The sequence below is a fragment of the Diadema antillarum genome, unplaced genomic scaffold (assembly GCF_040938485.1).
Source record: "Diadema antillarum isolate AM-2024a unplaced genomic scaffold, OU_Dant_1.0 seq00001619_RagTag, whole genome shotgun sequence".
Classification (NCBI taxonomy): domain Eukaryota; kingdom Metazoa; phylum Echinodermata; class Echinoidea; order Diadematoida; family Diadematidae; genus Diadema; species Diadema antillarum.
The window spans coordinates 119,295-143,684 of NW_027272331.1; the positions used below are offsets into that span (position 1 = coordinate 119,295).

General features: G+C 41.0%; 1 protein-coding gene across 1 annotated transcript in view; it reads right to left on the reverse strand.

The window, feature by feature from the left end:
* Positions 1-24,390, reverse strand: part of LOC139711153 (E3 ubiquitin-protein ligase UBR5-like) — a 71,883-nt gene that overhangs the window by 35,006 nt on the left and 12,487 nt on the right. The window contains exons 8-22 of the mRNA XM_071623071.1: positions 13,689-13,826; positions 13,152-13,366; positions 11,666-11,788; positions 10,511-10,621; positions 9,096-9,253; positions 8,153-8,264; positions 7,701-7,900; positions 7,453-7,634; positions 5,785-5,915; positions 5,251-5,373; positions 4,350-4,461; positions 3,250-3,404; positions 1,811-2,008; positions 992-1,073; positions 233-361 (exon numbers count right to left, since the gene is read on the reverse strand). Coding sequence (XP_071479172.1) covers positions 233-361; positions 992-1,073; positions 1,811-2,008; positions 3,250-3,404; positions 4,350-4,461; positions 5,251-5,373; positions 5,785-5,915; positions 7,453-7,634; positions 7,701-7,900; positions 8,153-8,264; positions 9,096-9,253; positions 10,511-10,621; positions 11,666-11,788; positions 13,152-13,366; positions 13,689-13,826 — 2,169 coding nt within the window. The remainder of the gene's footprint in view (positions 1-232; positions 362-991; positions 1,074-1,810; positions 2,009-3,249; positions 3,405-4,349; positions 4,462-5,250; positions 5,374-5,784; positions 5,916-7,452; positions 7,635-7,700; positions 7,901-8,152; positions 8,265-9,095; positions 9,254-10,510; positions 10,622-11,665; positions 11,789-13,151; positions 13,367-13,688; positions 13,827-24,390) is intronic.

Genomic DNA, 24,390 nt, shown 5'->3' on the forward strand with positions numbered 1-24,390 from the left:
TTGTGTCAGGTAATAATGCTGTTTGAATGAATTGAAGAGATCCAAGTAATATATAATTTAACCAAAAGTGGCTAAAAAAAAGATCCAACTAATCTCACAGCTCTGTGGATGTCATCTACTGGAAGATGACAGAAGGATTGTCGGTCAAAGTTTCAATCCTCTCAACCCCCTGCTCTTATTTCTCATCATCGATTCTGACTCTACAGTAACATCGAGAAGCGGAGAAGCTCACCATTGGATGAGTTGCTATCCTGGTTGGAGAGGGGTCGACAGAGACTGACGCAGGCGTGAAATACGTTGCGCCCTCCGTCGCACCGTTCCTCCACGAGTGCCTGCAGTTTCTGCTCCTTGACAACTGGATCTTTTAAAAAGAATGATAATAATGAAGAAAAACAGATACACAAATTGTACATGAAATATGAAAAATTAAGTAAAAATCTAATTTGTTGCTTTCTACTTGATAAAACCTGCAGATGGCAGTTGGTATCACTGCAATGTAAGGAAAATTTCTACAGTAGGACAATAATACACACTCAAGATCTTAATGGCACGACCACAAAATTAGAAATCACCACTAGTAAAAGCTGTCATTTATTCATTTCAGGACTCGACATATCTAGCAATAAGGACCTGTTTCAGCCTATTGACTATCCTATGCTACCAACCTGTGAGCCACAGCACAAAAATAAGAGCAAACAAACCACTTAACTTACCCCACTCTGATCAAAACTTAAGGAATTGCAATGTATGCACATTGCTTTCACTCCTGCTTTCCTTTTTACAAAGGCTGAAATTGACAGCAATCACACATCCTCATGGCACAGTATTTACTTCAAACCCCCTCCCTCTTCACCCCACTCCCCCCCCCCAAAAAAAAAAAACCCACCAACAACAAGAAAGGAGGGAACATGCACGCATTAACATCTCTTTTTTTTTTTAATCTGTATGTATTCTTTTCAGCATTTGATGTGAACAGGGAAGTTACACTCACTCGTCTCCAGCTGCAGGTTACTCAAGAAGTGTGAAACGGCCTCATAGTCACACCGCAGGATGTGTGGCATCAGCAGTTGGTTCTAGCATGGGAGGAAAAACAGTTGAGGTGTTACCAGTACACTTCAATTACATACTAATCAAATACAGAAAGGGAAAGGACTGAAGCTAAGGTGTAAGTGTGTTACCAAACTCACTTCCGTGAAAAGTCAAGAATTGACTCACATACTTTAATACAAAGGTGGTGGTGGGGGGGGGGGGGAACAGTTTGCATATGAATGAACAGATTTCAAAACAAAGTTGTGAGACAATGCTCCAAATAAAGAATAGGCGAAGAGGCAACTGTACTGTTTTTAGACGATTTGCATTCAGCTGTCATATTGTGATTGTCCATTCGCTGAAACAGGAACTTTAACATGGCATTAAATAACTGTGGGAGTCAAATACTGGTTCAAGGTCTGACCTTTCTAACCCCATGCAGAGAACCAAATAAGAAAGGAGATCAAAAACTCTTTGAGTGGTCTGAGGAGGAGAAGGAGGAAAAGGAGGAGGAGGAGGAGGAGGGGGAGGAGGGGAATATGATGGTGATGATGATGATGATGAGGTGGAGCAGAAGGATGTTGATGATGAGAAAGAGGAAGAGCAGGGAGGAGGTGGAAGAGGAGGAGGAGGAGGAAAGGAAGAGGAAGAGGAGGAGGAGGAGGAGGAAGAGGAGGAGGAGGAGGGGACGGAGGAGGATGAGAAGGAAGAGGAAGCGGAGGAGGAGGGGGAGGAGGAAAAGAAGGAAGGAACGAAGAAAGGAATGAAGGAAGGGCCTTACCTCAATGGCCATGACCATGATGGCTGCCTTGGTCTTGATGTTGGTGGATAGTCCACCCTGAGGAAGATGGTGCACACCAACACTGAGACTCTTGATGGGAGGTAGGTCAATCCAGTTGGGGTCTCGGATCGTGACGGTCGCCGTCTTGGCCAGCGGGTAGAGAGTATTGTTTCCATCCTGGAGGAGGGTGACCGAGTCCTACAAAGGAACAGAGAGGCAAGGAACGTTTTCTGATGAGTTCTAATGAGAACTTCTCTAGGATTTCACAAGACCCTCTCTATCTCGCGGGTAAACAAATCTAGAATCACACGCTGCCTTTAAGATGAAGCATCAATGATAAGATAAAAGTGTATTACATCACACCAGAAGAAGAAAATATAGATGCAATCACAACCTCCCCTTTTGAGAGTATTTTGTGATATAAATTAATCCTTACACATGGGTGGTTGTCAGGAAACTATGACAACAGAAAACAAACAAAAACAAACATCACTTTGATGATTAATCAAAGCAGCAGTCAAAAAGTTTTTATCTTTGAAATGAAATTCAACAATTGAATATTTATAACTACAGTAACTATGCCACACAGGCAGCATGATTTTTTCCCCTCATCATCTTGATTACTGTTCAGGCCATTGTGCAAAAAAAAAAAAAGAAAAAAAAAAAAAGGCTTCTCTGCGGCAATCAGCAAGAACCACAAAATCTAAATGAACACATCTTCACAAAGGAGGTAATCTTGCAATACTAATCCCCAGAAGCAACTATAATGGACCAGTTCACAGTTAGCAATGGTTCAAATGGCCCCAAGTTTCAAAGCACCAAAACAGGTAAGTTGTGAAGTTAGATATCACCCACTTGCTGCTATGTTTCATAATAAGCTTCTTTGAATGTTTGGATATGTTCTTTCACCAAACTTACAGGGACTGCTGTCAAGACATTGCTCATCACTACTCTTGTGTCCCACATCATTCTTCTAAAATACCCTGTAACAACTGACAATTAACCTTTAAAGGCATAATTCGCCATTTGCAGCAGAAACAAAAATCCAGCATTAGTGCTTCAAAATAGTTCTAAAATGTGAGTTAGGGACAGAAACAACCACTGTGAAAATTTGAACCAGTATAATCCATGTTAAGTATTGTTGAATATACAAACTGTGAACAATAGTTTGAACAATAGTTATAATAAATATGTTTCCAGACTAAACCATCTACAGTTATGGTTTAATTTTAGGCTTTATTGCAAAAATTGTATATTGTAGGATGTTTTGTGATACAACTGACCTACAAATATGCATCAAATGTGATATCTTTAAGATTTTTAAATCACTGCTCCCAAAGGTAAACAGGACATTTAACCTGTAACTCTGGACTGGCTTATTGGAGAGAAGGGGGTGGGGGGGGGGGGGGGGGGGGGGGGGAGGAAAGAAGTCTCCTGACCTTTCCAGGGTTGTGCAGCCTGATGTTGTCGATGCTCTTCCCCATGAAGGCGTTGGTGTCCGTGGGGAATGGACTCTCTGTGGTGGGACGGCTAGAGCACAGCTCATAGAGCTGGTAAAGCAGCTCGGATTGCACCTTGACCAAGACGTGCACGCCTGTGGGGACAACAAAGATACTGTAAAACGAGGAATGTTCGCATGCATTTTAATTTCGCGAATTTCACGTGTCAAGATTCGCGAAATTAAAATGCACGCGAAAGTTGTCTACACTATATGTACTGAATGCCAGTGGCAATTTGCGAAAATTTTATGACGTGAAAAAGGCCGTCAGCTCCAATTCACGAAAATTTCATGCTGCGAATATATCATGTTTTACAGTATGATTTTTTCCTGTCTCATCGCGGGACATTACTTCATCAATTATTGTCTAATGATGGGTGTATGCTTATCTCTGACAATCTGCTTGTCTCTGGTTTGTTCACATATCCTGCACACCAATGTACCAAAAGTCTCTATCACTATCAATGATTGTCAACATTTCTGAATATTCCAACATCTCGGTCATGAAGCCTGCAGGAGGCTGATTCATTGCTTGAGAGTTGTGCGAGATAAAGGCATAGCACTACAACAACCAGCTATCATTAACCACAAAAAGACATCATACATGACACTATATGAACACAATCACAAAATATCCTGATTGTTTCTCTTCTCTCCTCATGTGCCAATACATGTATCCCATATTTCGTAATGTATATAAAAAAAGGTCTATTCAGCGATTTTGGTACAGGAGACTCTTGTTGTAACAAAGTCCTTGGAACCTGCAGCTTTCTTTTGTTATATCAAAATTTTGCTATAACCTAAAGGAACTTTCCACCATAAACTATAATGATGATAATTTTGGGACCTGAATTTTTACTTTGTTCAAACAAAATTATGATACAACTGTGTTTGTTGCAACAGGAGCTCTCTAAATTTTGCCAATATGCATAGTTCAATCTTCAAATTAAGTACAGGGAAGGTGCAAATCTATAGAATAATAATTTAGACATCATGAGCTCTCTTAACATTTGATTTGTACCAAGCCATTCATCACATTACCTCTGAAGTCGACAGAGACGGCTAGGATCTGTCCGTTGGATGGGACGTTGAGCTTCTTCGGTGTTCGCTGGAAGCAATCAGGAACCTTCGGTCCTGATCCTTGCTTAACAATCTGTGGATGACAGCAAAATGAATGCATAAGTCAAGTATCGAGTGTGAATCTATTATTTCTCTTTATTCAAACAGATTGATTTGCTTTGATTTTCTGCATTCCCTTTTCGTACAAGAACGTAGCACAAATGTTCAATGCAGCCTCGTAAAATCGATCAACATTCCTTTCATCGTAATTCAGTCAAATTCATGGCTCTGTCACTGGATTGCAAGACACAAACTGGTCTCATTTTCCCGAAATGTTGCAAAGTCGATCGTCCCTAGACAAAACACACTTTAGAATCTCATGGATAACCTTGACAGTGCCAAAATAAAGGCGGTTGTTTTCAAGCAAGTTAACCTACGCATCAGTTCTGCATATTTTATTTTTCAATGCATGCAGACAATAAGAGAACTCTGATACACATTGATGACTTCTTCCTTAGTGATCATGTGACACCTCAGAAGTAAAAAAGAAAATGTAACCACAGTATTCACTTTGTTCTTGAAGTTGTTTCAGCAACATTTCCACTTTTAAAATAGTGAAAAATCTTTTTGAAGCCTGCACAGGAGCATAGATGGCAGAGCTATACACTATAAAACAGCTGATTCTGACTTCCCAGAAAAGTTTCTGCTCAAGATAATTCAAAGCTGAATAAATATATTTATCACTGGTGCAACTACCATCAACAACTACAGGACACAGGAGGGACAAGCCAATTGATATTCAAGATTGCTTTGACCATACATGCTATGGGCAGAGAAGTCTAGGGGCTACATTTTTGCTATGAGGTGAGGACGCTAGACTCACCTGCAGGTCATCTTTGCGAAGAAGGCGGCAGTCCTGGAGGAGAGTGGAGAGCTCGCCGTCGCTGGACGAGTCACCGCTGGGGTCTGAGGAGGGGAACTTGACTGCGGCATAGGCACCATCCACCTGTACAAACATAATCACAGATGATCAATGGTTAGAATTTGGCAGATGGCAGGATTAATTCAGTTGACAAGTGACTTCTCCTTTCAAAGGTGCAGCACCAATAGAAGATAAAAATGGAAAATTATTGGATTAGGTCTTTTCACAAATTATACGCATAAAATAATTAATGGTGATACATCTGGAAATGATTATCATAACCTTAAATTTGTATATTTGACCACACAGCTTGCCATAGAACTACTTCACATGGCAAGGACTAAAGCATGCTAACTGAATTCCAAGCAACTGAAATCTGCTCAATACAAACTGTTGAATAAACTGCTCTTTCCATGATCCCTCGGGGGATTCAAAGTTCACAATCCAAGCCATGCACTGGAGAGAGGCAAAGTCTGAGAAGAGATGAGAACAAACCTTGAGAACTTTGCCGATGGGCGCTGAGCGGATGTCTTCCACGAACACCACGTCGGTCAGGGCCCACACCTCAATGTCATTCTTCTCCACTTCGCGGGCAGGGGACGATAGAGGGCGCTTTGATCCTCTTCCTACACAACCAAAACCAAGAGGAATGAAGCATTTCAAGGAGACACTTCAGTGACGGTTGAGTTCTCAGTTGTTAATACCATAAACGGCACACTATATCTTTCAACCTTCAATCCTTTTTTCCATAAATAAACACTTCATTAACATGACAGGCCTATGAATATTTTGATTTCAAAAGCATTTGGAATTGATCCCCACCCAAACAAGGAAAAGTAGAAATTACGAGGTGCGTAACATATGTCCCCGCCGGAAGTAGCATTTTGTAACAAAATGTGCAATATAGGTAAAAAATCAAGGTCAAAGGTCAAAGAAGTCAAAGGTCAAAATTCTGTGTAGAAGTTTTGAAGCCCTCACCTAGTGCCATCACATAAAGCAAATGGAATCGAAATTGGGTTAGAAATGGCGAAGGAGTAGCATTTTGTAGCCAATGTACAATATAGGTCAAAAATCAAGGTCAAAGGTCAAAGAAGACAAAGGTCAAAATTCTGTGTAGAAGTTTTGAAGCCCTCACCTAGTGCTATCACATAAAGCAAACGGAATCGAAATCGGGTTAGAAATGGCGAAGGAGTAGCATTCTGTAGCAAAATGTACAATATAGGTCAAAAATCAAGGTCAAAGGTCAAAGAAGTCAAAGGTCAAAATTCTGTGTAGAAGTTTTGAAGCCCTCAACTAGTGCCATCATATAAAGCAAACGGAATCGAAATTGGGTTAAAAATGGCGAAGGAGTAGCATTTCGTAGCAAAATGTACAATATAGGTAAAAAATCAAGGTCAAAGGTCAAAGAAGTCAAAGGTCAAAATTCTGTGTAGAAGTTTTGAAGCCCTCACCTAGTGCCATCACATAAAGCAAACGGAATCGAAATCGGGTTAGAAATGGCGAAGGAGTAGCATTTTGTAGCAAAATGTACAATATAGGTCAAAAAATCAAGGTCAAAGGTCAAAGAAGTCAAAGGTCAAAATTCTGTGTAGAAGTTTTGAAGCCCTCACCTAGTGCCATCACATAAAGCAAACGGAATCGAAATCGGGTTAGAAATGGCGAAGGAGTAGCATTTTGTAGCAAAATGTACAATATAGGTCAAAGGTCAAGGTCAAAGGTCACGACTGAAATTCTGTGTAGAAGTTTCAAAGCTCCCATGTAGTGCTATCATATAAAGCAAACAGAATCAAAATTGGCTCATAAATGACAGAGAAGTAGCAAATTGAAGATTTTGATCACACACGGACGCACACACGGACACACGGACGGACGGACGGACACACGGACACACACACGTACGGAGCCCGTTTCATAGTCCCCTGCTCGAACTCGTTCGGCGGGGACAATAAAATGTATTGCTGTATTTTGGCTTGTTTCTGGTTACTTTCTGTTAACCTGCCTAGGATTTTGACTCCTGCCTTTCATAAGATTTCCTGTAGAGACTAGTTTGCATTTTTAAAAATACTAGTACATATGTATTACAATGTACATCTAACTTCCACATCCCCCAAATATCCACTTCTACAGAAATAGAGTACAGCTGTAGTAACAAGAGACACTCACGGTGAGCAGCGGGACTGGACACGATGGAGACGTCGCTGCTGGTGGAAGCAGGAGACGGGGGCGGTCCCATCTCCTGCTTGACGTCCAGCCTGCTGCTGCTGGCCCCTTCCAACTTGGCGTCGCCCCTCCCGTCCGCCTTGCTCCCATCTCCTTTCCCTTCCTCCTTCATCTCCACCGGTCCACTCCCCCCTCCTCCTCCTCCTCCTCCTCCCCCACCTCCTCCGCCTCCGACTCCGCCCACTCCGGACCCCCGGGACGAGGACGGGCCGGAGGAGGTGGACGGGGCCGAGGGGTCGCTACACTCCAGGGAGGAGCGGCGGATGCGGAAGCGGCAGGTGTCGGTCAGCTGCCAAGCAGTGTCCATCAGCTGGCCCACCCGTGGTGGGGAGCTCTTGACGTTGAATGCCAAGGCGCCTGAGTGATACATCGGGCAGCTGCGCAGACAGACCTGATAGCAAAGGCACAACCAGATTAAAAAAATGTTTGTCCTCCCTTGGCTGTGCAGTTTTCTTCAATAGAAAAGACAAAATCATACGGCTTACACCTACAAGCAGCAACTAACGTAGTCCACAAACAAGTTTACTGCATTAGTACACATCAAAAACATCTAAAAGTGCACTTGGAAAAAAGAGGGGGTCACAAAGTTTGCTTTTCACCATGAACTTCACTTTCTTGTAAAAGGGTGAATGACCTTTCTTACCTGAGTGCCTGCTGTGAGAGTTGTGGAAGCCATGGCCTCACGTTTCTTGGCCCTGGCTCTCTCCCTTGCTTTCTCCAGCACTTTGCTCCTCAGTGCAAGTGGTAGAACTCCCCTGGTATTAGTAAGAAGAAAAAAACAAGCACAACACCATAGGAGGACCATTTCATCTTGAAGGTGGGAAGAGGATCTTTCAATTCCACAACAATTTATTCCATGGTCACCTGAATGACAATGTCACTACTGATGCAAGAACTCTGAGGTTACTATAAAACCAGAAACATTTGCAGAATGATGCTTTCGTGAATTGGAAAAAAAAAAATCTCCCTTTACAGTAGATCTTCAGACTCTTCCCAGAACACACATCTTTGGACTTTAATCTTTCACTTGCTGTACCTACCTTCATCCAGGTGTACAACAAATATGGTTAACTGGCAATGCTAGGACAATGACAATGGCAGGGCCCTCTGGAAGAGCAGTGTTAACACTGAACACCAGTGTCAACACTAACACTACCCTCAGAAAAGAAGATATTACCAACATTGCTTCAGACACTGTTGTTACTCTTTGATCCATACCTGGTACTGATATTTCATTTTCAAAACAAATATTCCATACAGAAGTATGATGTAATTGATTTCATGCTGCCTGGCTCATATGATAGTGAAAACATCATATTTCGAACGGCGGGGGGCATTTCACAAAGTGTTTTGTCAATGATTTTCATTTAAAAATTTGCTCTCAGCTCATCAGATGCAAGGATTTCAGTAGCTTAATACAATTATCAGCGACTGATAAGTTTCATGTAATGCTGGCAAGGTCCTAAAAATGAAATACTAATTCTGTACAAGTGTACCATTTCCTCCTTTTGATATTCTTAGAATTACTTAAAAAGATAACAAATACAAATACACACACAACAAACAAACATAAAAACTGAACTTACCACCAAAATATATGGCCTGATTCCATCCAGGTGCAGTTGTACAGAGCACATGTGTGAATTGATACAACCTTGTCGCAGGCAAACTCTGGGTAGAAAGTGGCTGGGTGTTCAAGTCTAGATGCTATTGGGGACAGAGTCTCATCAATCATTGTAGCAATCTGTAAATAAAAACAAAAAATTCTCAGCTTTCTTTTTATTATACCGTCATCCTTTTCATCATCAGCACAATATGCAGTCTTTACTTTTTTTAAAGAAGACATCATAGCTGATCTACATCCATTAGACTATAACTGAAATTCTTTTTCAAGTACCCTCAAGTTACGTTCCTACAATACCTTGGCTGCATGACGAATCACTGCATTGTTACTGGCTGTGGAACCATACAGCTCTCAGCAGAAGACAAGTAGTATTACATGATAATTATACACAAGATGGATAGAAAAGGTTCTTTTTCATTGCTTTGTACTGATTTCTACAATGTCACTCTTGACTTCAGGTGTACTCGAGTACTAATAGGACACTCCACAATGCTTCAGTAACAATACTAGATGGACCCTTGGAATGACAATGCTTACAGTGAATATTTATCATAACATAAACATTTAGCTTACTTGAAGATCAAAAGCACACAGGAACAACAAGTAATATCAGAGGATTCAACAGTTGGCTCAATCTGTTTTTGTTTTTTTTTTTTTTTTGGGGGGGGGGCAAAAAAGTGAAACAATATCAAAATTGAAGTTACTCGCATGGCTAAAATGAGGGTTTCATAAATTATGGAGAGAGAAGAACTATGCAAGAGAAACTGCGATAGAATTCTCACATCAAACATGCTGTCAGACAAACAAAACTGAGCCCGCTGAGACTAGTCCCGCGTACACTTGGGCAGGTGTCTATGAGAAATGCATGTTATAGCAACATCAGCATGTTTGTTTGTTTGTTTGTTCATTTCCATCTGAGCAGATGGCTGGATAGCCCATATTCAGCTACACTAGGCTGGTCTTCCATGGGGTCCAGTTGGATGTGAGGCGGGGCCACTTCAATGGGTTAAACACCCTGCTCTTTAAGATGAATGAATGAAGCGGGATCTTTTACGTGCATAAGTTGTGACTGTCTCATACATAGGACCTCCATTTTATGTCCTATCCGAGGGACAGAATGTTTTGGCTCTTGCTAAAGGGGACAGCATGATTACACACAACACTGCTCGGTCCAGACTCGGGTTCAAACCCGGGTCCTTAGGATTGTAAGGCAGACGTGCCACCGACTGAGCCAACTCACCGCCATGTCTTCAACAGGTTTAGACAGAATTACTTCAGTGAATGATAAAGGAATCAATGATGCTAGTTATCGGGAAACCTGTCAGTCTGCATTATTTGATGAAATGTGTAATGGTAGGAACTAATAAATGATTTTACCTTTCCTGTCTCGGTGAGTATGACAGCCTTCTCGAAGCAGGCTGCAATCTGGGAAATCTTCTCCCCAACCAGACCAAGGAAGGGGACTTTTGGGTGATGGAGAGAGAGATTCTGAAGATCAATGGAAATTATAAGAGAAAGAGAAAGGGAGGAATATTAACACACAAGGACAAAGTACTACAAACCAAAATTCTCACATAGAAGCGAAGATGAAAAATTTCTGTATCAAAGGAAATGGAACAGCACAAGACTCCATTACCAACACAGTGCTTATTTTTCTAATCCCCTTCTCTGAATACACAAAAGGGTTTTACCTTATTCTAAAAAGAGATAAAAGAAAAAACATTTACCCAAGTACATTTATTTCCCTATAAAATATGGAAATAATTGCCACTACACGGTTGTAAAACATGTGTCATGTGTAAAAGATTCAAGCACAACACTCAAATATCTTTTCCTGGAAGTATATCAACATTGTAAAATACCTCAAATGCCTTATCATGAAACTACAATTTGATGGGTACATTTCAGCACAGAGTCATACAGAAAGAGACAAAATAAAATCAAACTACAGTTGAACCTCTCGTATCCGGACAAGTCGGGACTGGGGCTCATCCGGATAAGGGATTTGGCCAGATACGTTAGACTCAGTGCTTTATACATGTACATATACATACACATGTACTGATGTAGCCCATTGTAGTACCACATATAGTAATGTGTATACTGCAACCTTTTCATTGTTACACTCAATAACAGACCCCAAAATAGAGGTTCGTGTTTGCAAGAATGAAATCATTTTCTTTTATAAATTCTTGGGATGATTTACCTAAATAATTATTAAGAAATGTATCAAGTATACGTAATTCATGTGCATTTGTGTAGGAGTTCTCAAGGAGTTGGGAAGCCCCCTTTCCTCCAGTAATTATTTAAAAAAAAATCACAGCGAGATTGCGTCCGTATAATAGAGAGATCCGGATAAAGGGAGGCCGGATAAGAGAGGTTCAACTGTAGATAAAATAGTCATCATTTACTCTTTGTGTGCTTCAAGTGAAAATAGGCAGAGAAAACCCCCATAGCTTTGTACACTGCCTTAAAGTCCCTGGCACAGAAAGGGTTAAATAGCTGGAGAATGAGGGAAAGTAGAATCCTCACCTCTGCATTCCTGTAGGGTTCTGCATCGCTCCACTTCCACTGGTACAGCTGCCCGTTCTGGCCCAGGGCCACCAGCTCAGAGTACATGGCCCCAATGGTCACAAACCGTGGTGCCTCCTCTCCCTGGGTGAGTGGGTGCAGGTAGCATTATGACATCATAAACATCTCATTTGAGGATCTCAAGCACAGCTCTGGCTTGCATGTTAAAAGGTCTTTAATTGATCTCTGTACACTGAATGTACAGTGCACTCCCGTTATAACGAAATGCTCGGGACCGGCGGTTTTCTTTCGTCATAATGAAATTTCGTTATAACCGAACAAATACAATATATAACGAAAACAAGGAAGCCACGCATATATTATGATATTCTGTTTGTTGAATACTCGTCATACACTGGAAAGCTATGTGAACAATGAAACAAATAGTATAAGGATCAATTTCAGATTATTGTATTACAATAACGCAAGTTCCCCTCGGAAACTGTGCGTGACACACCAAGCGAACACACAGTGATGTGACCCGTTTGCCCATGCAGAGACGCTGTAAATGCCTTGTTCCGCTACGCATTTTTGAAAGCGATCCGCATTTCGTTATAACGGAGCACATTTCTTTTGTTTTTCTTTGTCAGTGGTGCTCGTGAAAGACTTCGTTATAACGAAAATTTCACTATAACCGTGTTCGTTATAAGCGAATTTTGCACCATAGACTTTGATTGACCAGAAGTTTTACTTCGTTATAACGAAATTTCGTTATAACCGTGTTCGTTGTAACGGGAGTGCACTGTAGCAAATCAAGAGGTGTCAACCTTGTAAAGAGCATTGCAGCATCATGAAGGCTGAAAGTCATATTTTTGGTGGAAAACATTAGTTTTTGCCTTTCCTGCAAAAGACATTAGCAGTCATATAATTTTGGAAGAATAGTATTTTCCATGAAACCTGGCATATTTTGGGCAAAAACAGCTTACAAAGTGCTGCAAAAAGAAGCAACTTTGTTTACAAATGTTTTTATTCAAACAGAAATGCCAAATATCAAAGACTAATATACAGAGCCAAGTGAAAGCTTTTTCCTATTGCTTCAGGTTTGTGTTACTTGAGACATATTCATTTCTCTAAGGGCAAATCTGTACGAACAGCACACACTTCATGAAGTTTAACTGGAATGCACAGGATCTATGCGTCACTAGATCAAATGACATCTACATGATGTTGAGCTCAATCTCTTCCTCAGATATGATGTAATACCATTCTTTAGTTAGTTTACCTCTTGGCACATGATTGTTCAGTGTAAGTAGAAAAACAGAAATATCTTGTATTCGTCTAAACATAACAGGATTTCCTCTTCCAATGTCACCGAGTATGGATGTCCGGACTAGAATTGTCGCCACCATGTGCTATGAAGTACTTTTATATCCCCCTCCCTTCTAATTGACATCATAATTTATCTCACACACAAGGTTCTTCAAAATATGGAATCACTCATTTGTACCTTCTCCGACCACCACTCCAGATCTTCGCCAATGACCACGGGATTCTGAGAGTGGGCCAGCGCCCCGCCCCGCCGGGCGTCGGACGAGCTGGCACCCTCTGCAGAGCCGGACTTCATGTTACTGGCGCCGGAGCCAGGGTCCCTCTGGACAATCTCCGGCCAGCGGCGCTCTCTGCTGCGAAGCAGCGGATCCCTCTCGGCATCACGGTCACGATCTGAATCGGGAGAAAGGATTTCTGTCAGACTCCAAATTGACCATGTCCTTTTGGAACAATTCTAATGACAACAGACACTCTCCTCTTAAAGACAAAATTAGAAACCTAGGTTACTGCAGCAGTGAAGAAGTTTGCCATCTGTCCCTTTCTGTACTTCATTTGCACTTTCATGATTCCTTCATCGATCTACAGGGATTTGGGCTTGATTTTATTGTTGTTGCTGTTGTTCAACATCAGCTTAAACATCATCAAGATCAAGCCATTCTAAAGAAATAGGCAACTCTTATCGTAGGGGGAAAAACATTTATAGAACAGAGCTCACCTCTGCTGCTAGAGCCCCTAGCACGGCTCCTTGATGGAGGGAGGCCTAGAAATTCCTCCGAGAACATGGCATCTGCATCGATGATGACGCTAGGGTGGTCAGAGTGGATACCCCCATCGAGAAGGGAAACCAGATCGTCTGAAAGGGAAAAATAACAAAGGATCCTTGTCGAAAATGCCTTCTTTATATAAAGGCAAGATAGTTTAAAAGGCTAATATAACAACATGATTCTTATAACAATTGTATGCATTTACACTAATTCAAAGTTTCTGGACTACTTGGCTTTGAGTATTTTTTGAAGAAAGTAGGAGATACTGTATGTAGTTTACATATCCCATGGACCAACAGAAGATAGCACATTACGACATAGGCTCATAACATCCACATCATAGGCACTACAAATACCCCATAAGATTTAAATACACCACATCAACACAGCTGGATGACTACACAAATATCATTTGAATAACGTACATTGCTTTAGAAGTTGTATGACATTAACTAGAAATGTCGCTATGGCGACTGCTATGCCTCCGCCATAATGCATGATTCTCCTAATAGGTCTAGATAGTACATGTGGACAATGTGTGATTACATTTTCACAAAACTGGCAAAATATTGAAATGACAAGTTTGTCAGAAATGTGTTGAATGTTCACCTTCCTTGAACTTGGTTTAATTGGATGAACAGGAGAGCATGTATTTGGGGATTTAAGGACTTTAACTTGACTTTGACCCATTCATACATTTATGCATTGAGTAATTTTCATGGTACCGGTATGGAGAAAAAGTGCAATTTCTGTACTGAATAGTACATTGTTACCATGTTCATCTGGCCTTAGACCCTAAAATTCATAAGATAATCACTTTCAGGTAGAACATGCATAGATATGCAGTAAGTTTCACGATAAATTGAGCCACTTCCGAGATATGGAGGAAAAAGTTAGTTCAGCACTTTCACTTGATCTTTGACCTTTTGACCTTTGAGGCAATAAAAAAAGAAAAAGAAAAAAAACTCTCCAGAGAATTTCTATTAGGTTACACATGCAAACACCAAGTGTAAAAAAACAAGAGACCCGCGGGTCTAGCGCTCACCTGAGTATCGCAAGTTCACCTTTTACGCAGTCACTAATCTAAATCATTCACAGCTCTACCAAAATTTGACCAGGCATTCTCAAGTAGAAGATGAAAATGTACAATATCAAGGGCCCATTTTTTTAAGATTCCTTAATTTGGGGGGATTGGGGCCCCCTGGGGCCCTCTGGGTGGGGCATGGTGCCCATTTTAATAAATTGAGATATTGACCCCTAGGGATGCTACCTGCCAAGTTTGACAAAAATCCATCATGAGGTTTTCAGGAAGAAGATGAAAATGTACAATTCAGGCCCCCATTTGGACCCTTCCAACCACCCCCCCCCCCCATCCCCCCCTCCCCCCCCCCCCCCCTACCCAAGAGGGGCACCCCTGGATCTCCTATGAACAAACTTTTAGTATTATCTCAGCTCTATAACTTTTGATTCTAGAGAAGATTTATAAAGATTCCTTCATTTGGGGGGTTTGGGACCCCTGGGGGCCCCCTGGGTGTGGCATGGTGCCCATTTTAACAAATTGAGATCCTAACCCCCTAGGGATGCTACCTGCCAAGTTTGGTGAAAATGGGTCATGGGGTTCTCAAGAAGAAGATAAAAATGTACAATTTAGGCCCCATTAGGACCCCTCCTCACCCCCTCCCCTGGGTCCCAAGGGGGCACCCCTGATTCTGCCATGAACAAACTTGAAACTACAGTCATCAATGTACTAACTCATATTATTAACTTAGCTCTATCACTTCTGGTTCTAGAGAAGAAGATTTTTGCGGATTTTTGCGGATTCCTTCATTTTGGGGGGTTTGGGCCCCCCTGGGGCCCCCCTGGGTGGGGCATGGTGCCCATTTTAACAAATTGAGTTCTTAACCCCCTAGGGATGCTACCTGCCAAGTTTGGTGAAAATGGGTCATGGGGTTCTCAAGAAGAAGATGAAAATGTACAATTTAGGCCCCATTAGAACCCTTCCCCACTCCCCTGGGTCCCAAAGGGGGGCACCCCTGATTCTGCCATGAACAAACTTGAAACTACAGTCATCAATGTACTAACTCATAGTATTAACTTAGCTCTATCACTTCTGGTTCTAGAGAAGAAGATTTTTACAGATTCCTTAATTTTGGGGGGTTTCGGCCCCCCTGGGGGCCCCCTGGGTGGGGCATGGTGTCCATTTTAACAAATTGAGTTCCTAACCCCCTAGGGATGCTACCTGCCAAGTTTGATGAAAATCGGTCCTGGGGTTTTCAAGAAGAAGATGAAAATGTAAAAAGTTTACGCACGACGCACGACGGACGACGGACGACGGACGACGGACGACGGACGACGCACGACGCACGACGGACGCCGGACGAAGGGCGATCGCAATAGCTCACTTGAGCCTTTGGCTCAGGTGAGCTAAAAAAAAAACTAATCCTGCTGGCATTGCATTAACATGAGGGAAATAGTAAAATTTTGAAGTGTTGCACTTGACCTTTGACCCCTGACCTTTGACCCCATGAACCCTACATTCTCTAGATAATCACTGCCAGTCAGTACATGTATATATACTATGTTCCATGAAGATACCTTGAACAATTTTCCAATTTACAGAGAAAAAAAAGAAGTTTTAATACTTTTACTCAACCTTTTGACCTTTGACCTTTGACCTCATGACCCAAACTTTCACCAGAGAATCTAAATTGGGTAATACATGCATACACTAAGTTTCAAGAAAATATCTTCAGGCATTGCATAGATATGGTGGAAATAGTGAAATTTTATGTATTTGACCTTGACCTTTTGACCTTTGACCTTGAGCATGTGCACCCAAAAGTTGATAGGCACAACTTCACCCCCTAATACACATACATGCCAAGTTTCATTAGGATACCTCAACAGCTTTTGATAGTTACCTTGTCCACAAAATTCATTACGGACGGACGGAAAGACGGACGGACGGAAGGACGGACGGACGGACGGACGGACGGAAGGACGGACGGACGGACGGACGGACGGACGGACGGACAACCCGAAAACATAATGCCTCCGGCACCACTTCGTGGCGGAGGCATAAAAATCATTTGATGTGCAAAATAATAAAAGGACATCAAGAGTGACCTCGACAAGTACAAACACATTTTCATCCCATCTCTGTTGCCTTCATGTATTGCAAAGAAGAAAACAGCTGTTCCAAATAACTTTCAATTTTAACAAAATCACTTTCTCTCATTGTTGCTCCATGTGATTAATGCTGACTGTGCACATAGATTTCTAACATGATGCCCTGTAAGAGGGTGAATAAAGCCTCCAACAAGTGAAGACTCTTTTGCCCCTTCAAATTCTAGTGATGTCTAACACTACCAGGACATGGCATACAACTTTAACTTCACACTCTACTTAAAAATAATGCAATAGTTTTGAATGACCCTCTCTGCCCTCTGCATGACTCAGGAAGGACTTATGTCTTACCACGGAACACTCAGCTGAGGTCCCAGGTGACTTGAGTCATTGTGGCAGGACGGCGTAATTCCTGTGGCATCGCATACCATTTTCACATCATCAATTCTGTTGAGCTCATTGCTGATAAGCAGGAACTTACAATATATATATCATCGCTGGGGCGACAAGACCTCGTATCTACAAAATGTCAAATGTTCAGGAGAGCCAAAAAACCATGGCAGCCAAAGCACTGTGGCGATTGGGATAACCTTTCCTTTGACATGCCGTGGTGGCTTCATTTTTGAAGTATAAAGACAGTTGGGATTTGGACAGGACATCACTTAACCCATTAGGCGTGACAGATTTAATATAGCGAGCGTTCGGCCGCGTGGGGAATGCTCGCGTTCCTCCTTTTGTTAGGGGACGCCCCTATTCCTCCTGCGTGCAGAATGGGGGGTTTAATCCCTCTATTCATCAGCCTAATGAGGGCGTTCCTTGGACGCAACAGAACGGGCTTGCTCACAAGTCGCATTCATGGCGTTCCTCTCCGCTTTAGGAACGCAAGGATTATCCCAACCACGTGCTTTCCGCGCACGGCTTCACCTTTGAAAAGAACAATTTGCGCCGGCAAGTGCACAATTCACGGTGGACGCCAGAATTCCACATCGTTCTTGCAAGTTAAAATAAATCGCGTGGCAAAAACGAGTGAGAGAAATCGCGCACTTCAGACAGTTAAACGATTGCGACTCCACATGCTCGCATACGCTACGGAGTAACATTGCACGAGTTCGCAAAATTCTCACGACTCGCAGTTTCCAAGCGTCATGAACAGGATTGGTATTCCAAAAGTTTTGCCAAAGTTTTGCGATTATTCACAAGCAATAATTCACAAGCGAGAAGTTGCATTCTGGTTTACTTTTCGATGACATTAGTCAAGGCTCGACACTTACGGGGCCACCAAAAACGCGCGTCGGGCCACCGAAATTTCAGAAATGAAGATTTTGGTACGATTGGGCCACCAAAAAAGTCGGATGTTTGCCTTTACTTTCGAAAATGAACAGCGGTAACAATCGGCTCCGTAAGATGCTAAAATAGATGTCAGATGTTTACTCTTAATTTTGGAAATGAATAACGGTAATATTCGACTCCGTATGATACTAAAATAAATGTCGGATGTTTGCTTATACTTTGGGAAATTAATAACGGTAAGAGTCAGCTCCGTACGGTGCTTAAATTAATGTCAGATAATTGATTTTGCCTTCGGAAATGAATAAGGATAACATTCCGCTCCGGAAGATGGTGAAATAATTGTCGAATGTTTGCTTTGACGTTCAGAAATGAATAATAATGATATTCAACTCTGTATGATGATAAAATAAATTTCTGATGTTTGCTTTTATGTTCGAAAGTAAATAGCAATAACATTTAGCTCCGGAAGATGCTAAAATAAATGTCGAATGTTTCCTTTGACGTTCGGAAATGAATCAGAGTAATATTCAATTCCGTATGGTGATTAAATAAATGTCGGATATTTGCTTTACTTTCGAAAGTAAATAGCAATCACATTCGGCTCCAGAAGATGCCAGAATAAATGTCAGATAATTGCTTTTACTTTTGGAAGTGAATAGCAGTAACATTCTGCTCAATACCATGCTAAAACAAATGTCGGATTTGTTATTCCACACTGCTCGATTGATTAAAAAAAAAAAACTGTTACGATTCGCTAAAGTTTGTTATTATGCTGAAGGTTCGCTTTTCTTTTTTATATAAGTTTCGAAATTTCGGACGTTATATAGCTGATACGAAAACGAAGTTTCTTACCACGAATATGATAATTTCTTTACAGATAAACGACCCACCTTTTTTTCCATTTTCGGATGAATGAACCATCTGAATATTTTTTTTTTCCCGGAATGATGAATATCGTGCAAAGAAGTAAACGATGTCACGTTCAGAAATAAACCCATATATTCCCGTCACAGGAAAAGATTCGGCGTTTTTAATTTTCTTTTAGCCAAAAATGACATAAGTTTCGTACCATGCACGTAATTCATTCTCACATTTACGAACCTTCGGAATAATGCCACAAATGGTATTAACGAGCCCTAATACAATTTTGGATTAACACATTACATAAGGCATATCAAATTTGCGTGTTTTGCGGGTTCAGCAAAAAGAACCATCGGATTTACGAACCTTATTCTTCTTTCGGAATAATGAACATAAGGCAAAGGAAATAACGATGCCATAATAGGAATTCAAATTATTTTCTTGCCTCAAAGATTTTCCATACTTATTTTCCGAACTACTAACCCCCAATGCCAGACTAAAAATCCGAAAATTAAATAAGCTCTGCTTTCTGATGTTTTGTTAATCCCAGAAATTAAAAGGAACAAGTTGTGTTATTCGTTTTCAGAGTAACGTAATTGATTTAATATCCCGATAAATGCACCCTTAGAATCACAAAATTCGTGCGGTTTCGGATTAATGAATCGTATTTATTTTTCACATTAACGAATATCAATATGGCAGAGGGAATTTTCGAGAATATTATAGCGAATCTTATTTAACTTTCGCATTACAAGAACCTTACAGGTGCAACGAACATCAAAATATAAGAACGATGTCAAACTAAAAATTGAAACTGTATAGTTGCTTCAAGAATTTTATCTCCCGTCTACATTGCTTTTCCGATCTAAATCTAAATATGAAATAAAACAAAACAAAACAAAACACGATGAAACGCGCTATTATTGCCAAACATAGAATACATCCCCATAGGTGGAACAAAATAACAGAAAAAGATGCAGAGAGAGAATGATGGGCGGGAGAATGGTCTAGGAGGTCGAAGATCTTGTGTGTGTGTGTGTGTGTGTGTGTGTGGAATTGAATATTACATGTACATGTTGTGCACAGAAATCTGTCAAAGTCTGTCAAAGTGTGTCAGAGTCACGAGAAATCAAGTTTTAGTTATGCCTATATATATAGATATAAATGTGGATTCTACAGACTCTAAAGCTACGTTTACACCATGTACCCGGCGGCCAAGTTGTATTTGCCTGAGATGCAGTGCGCTGTGGGTATACTAGTATATGCAGTTGAGACATTCTCCTGTTCCCCCCCCACCCCCCCCCCCCCCACCTTCGCATTCTAAGTCTTGTTCGGATCGTTCCAGTCCTCGCCCCGGCGAACTTCTATAGCTATCACACGCTGTTCTCACGGCGTCTGATCAGGCTATAGACTATCAATATTTTCCGTCCCGTCCCGCTGCGGACCGCCTCCAAGTTTTGTTAGGGTCTATTACGTGCCGTCGTGTTTCATTGCATTCATCCCATTTTATCAAGGCATACAAAATTAAATTCCTCATTAGCACCGGGACTGCCGTGGCAATCTTTTTTGAACAGTTTAAGAATGTGACACGGCATCCACGGCAATCACGGCCTGTCACATTTGCCTATCTCGTCTCACAGCGTTGTTTCACGTCCGTCCCATTTTGTCCGTGATGGCCTGAAATGTGACTGCCGTGGTTGCCGTGAACATGTGTAAACGCGGCTTTTAGCTTTACATAATCCAATTCCACATCCCTTTAAACCTTAAATACGAATATTTGTACGCTATTGTCAGTAGTTCACTTTCTAAAAAGCAAAAACAAACGAACAACCAAACAAACGAACGAACAAGTAAACAAACAAAACCATGACAATCTCTTAAAATTCAGGTTCTGTTTCCGTTCAAGCTCACAACCGGATTCTTTCCCTAAACGAAACAATACAGCAGTCGTTCTTTATAGCGACGCACGACGGCGTTTACGCTCCTCCTCTGTCACTTCATAAGGCGAAAGCATTCTATATGAGGAGTCAAAGAAAATCATCCAATTATAAGACGGTATCTATCATCGACCAATACGGCAGCCTGATGTGAACTTCGGTGTGTTTGTGTCCGTGCCGCAAAATGAATACGTCGGTGCGCTTTTGTGTGTCGGGTGCATCTTTAGCAAGGAGCTACAAGTTTTGTTGCTTGTAGCTCCATGGCTGTTATTGCTGCCCCAAAACAAGGGAAGCAGAAGAAAAAGGGCATACCTGCTATTAAGAAAAGCCTCTTTTAAACGAGGATGTTTCTTGCTGCTATTCCCTTCCGATTGTAAAAACTAAAGAGGGTGCTTTATAAGCAATTATGAATACCTGAATTGAAAGGACCAGAGGATACCCATTCTGTAGGCGACGTAAAAAGCATAGGAAAGCCAATTGAGACAATTGGTGCTGGTCAGTCGTCTGCCGAGATCATGGTAATTGCATGTACAACAGTACTATAAACCATCAAAATTAATGTATATACACGAATGTAACATTGATACATATCTTTCTCATAATCTTTCACTTTGAAACACTGCATAAAATATGAAGTACCACTGACTTGGTTACTCAACTCAGCATGACATTAAAGCTTTCTAGTATCACATTATTGTGTTACGGGGGGGGGGGGGGGGCGTTTAATAAATCTGTTTGTACAGTTACGAACAACTTACGAGCGACTGGTGATCAGTTCTGATGTGCTATACTTATCAGAATTTCCATAATTCAGCACAAGAACTTATCATCAGTCACTCGTAAGTCGTTCGTATCTTTACGAACAGCTTTATGACCCCCCCCCCCCCCCCTTCACTGCGTTTCAAGCAGTGGAATATAATTATATCCTAACAAAATATAATAAGATTAAGGCATTTCGTTTTCTAGTTCACGAACTTTCGGAATAACTTTTTTATTTTGTGTGTGTGTGTGTTCTTGAATATTCATCAAAACGAACTTAATTGCATTCTATGTGATTAACGAAATTTTGGAATAATTAATTGCAGACAGAGATGAAAATGACCGTTACTGTTTCTTGCATATTTCTCAGTTTTTATGTTCACAACGATGTTCCTCGCTTTGTGATTACGTTTGGTCCATCCATCGCGTTTCCTCGCAAGCTTGAAAAAGGAGCTAAAATTCACGCAAGGAGACGGGTTTTCTTCCACGAGAGACAAATCATTTGTAGAAGATGCACCGTCCTTCCCGCCTGTTATAAAGATAACCTATCATTCACTATATACGGCTAGCACTGTATGTAGTACTGAAGAAATTTTTCCTGGTGAGAGTCGGTAGACTTATCCGTTCCAAGCGCGGGTAAATTAGTAAGTCTTCTCTCAGGACATTAGGTTTTACCCAGAACTTTACGGAATCCGCATATCGTCTTGCTGACCTATAAGAAAATAAGCCCAAACATTACATTTTGCCAGTTAACAAATAGCCAGGTTAATTATTGTTGCACAAGTTGTCATTATAATACGCTTTGCAAAAAGTAGGCTTACTTTCAATCTTCACTGATGAGCTCTAAACAGCCCATTACATAACCAGGGAAGAGGGATAATTACATTCATAGTTTAAATGAGTTTTCTTAACCCGTTCCTCCCATAATTCTCCAAGAGCCTGAAATGCTCAAAAGCGAGATTCTCTTTGCAGGTCGACTTGAGAATGGACAGGTTGGTATTCCTCCTGTGCGGAAACAGTCAAGCTGTAGGCCTATTATGACAGTATCCCCTTTCCATGGTCAACTACAATACCATGTGCCATCAAACAATGAAAGTATCGATCGGGCACCAGGTATAGGTATGAATAGACATTGCGCTAATGGGCTCACAAACTCTTTTGTTGTACACAAGAATATTGTCACTGGAGGCAAGTATCTACTGAGCTGAGCCTCTATCGCTGTGTACATCTTAATTCGAGTTTTATTGCGAAAGAAGCACATATACGCGAAGTTAGTAACGGCAATGCACAAAACACAAAAATCTTGAGAGCTTTTGAAAGAGCGGGATCCGAAACATGGACCCGTTTCTAGACACTGTACGTTTTAAATTTGATATGAAAAAAACAAACGCATATTCCCCAAAGTGCATGCAAATTTGCGATTTAAATTGAAGTGCGTTGCTGTGAAGATATGCGTGTGAATTCGTATGATTCTGTCGAGATAATTTTTCAGTGCCGACTGAGTTGAAAGAGGATGTGTGATTTTCCTTCCCTAAGTCGCCATATTTTTATTTGTTTTGCTTACATTTCTATTGCCATACTCTGAAAATGAATTGTTCTCGCGCTCCGATTCGCAACATTACCGCTCTGTACGGCGCGGGCCAGTCTGAAATAAAAACAAGAAAAATTGTTAATCCGGAAACGACATCTTTCGGATTACTAACCTTCGTAAAGATAAACATCTTTCCATCGTCGAACTTATTTAACTTTGGACTGAGATTTAAACCTTCGGAATAGCGAACTACAGTAACAATAATTTGCTACTATTTTTTTCATCGACATTTCGTGAAGCGCGATGCGTTTCGGTAGTTTGAAACGTGTTAATGTTGCGATGTCTTTCCCCTGCTAGTGCAGACTAAGTTCAATCATGGCGAAAGTTCCGTTACGAAATAAAAAATGATTCAAGTCTTTTCAACAATAACACGCTTCGGTTTATAGTTTTTATGCGTTTAAACGCAGTTTTTAGTTTCGTACAAAAACCGCAAGTCTTTTCTGCAACGCTCTTGCGTTGTAGATACAGCGTTGCTTGTGATTTGATGGACTTGCATTAATTGACTATTAGAATTAGTGTTTAAACGCAATTGAGTTTAAGTTTCTTACAATTTTCTAGTGTCGGATGATTATGAAATGCAAGTCTTTTCAGCGTTCCGTGTTTGATGGACTTGCATTTGATTTTGGGGGTTGCGTTTAATTCTTAATTTTGCGTAAGAAGTAAAAAATAATGCAGGTCTTTTCAACAATAACTCACTTCCGTAGATGTTTAGAGATGCGTTTAAACGCAGTTTCTTATAATTTCGTACAAAAAGTATGTCTTTTCTGCAATGCTCTTGCGTTTAAATACAGCGTCGCGTGTGATTTGATGGACTTGCATTGGATTTTTAGAATCGCGTTGAAACGCAACTGAGTTTTAAAGAAGTTCCCTACAATTTTCAAGTTTCGTATATCAAACGCAAGTCTATTCAGCGTTCCGCGTGATGACATGGACTTACAATTGCATTTGATTTTCAGAGCTGCGTTTAATTTTTAATTTTGCATACGAAAAAACAAACAAAATAATGCAAGACTTTTCAACAATAACGCACCTCCGTAGATGTTAAGAGATGCTTTTAAACACAGTTTTTCTATAGTTTCTTACGAAAAC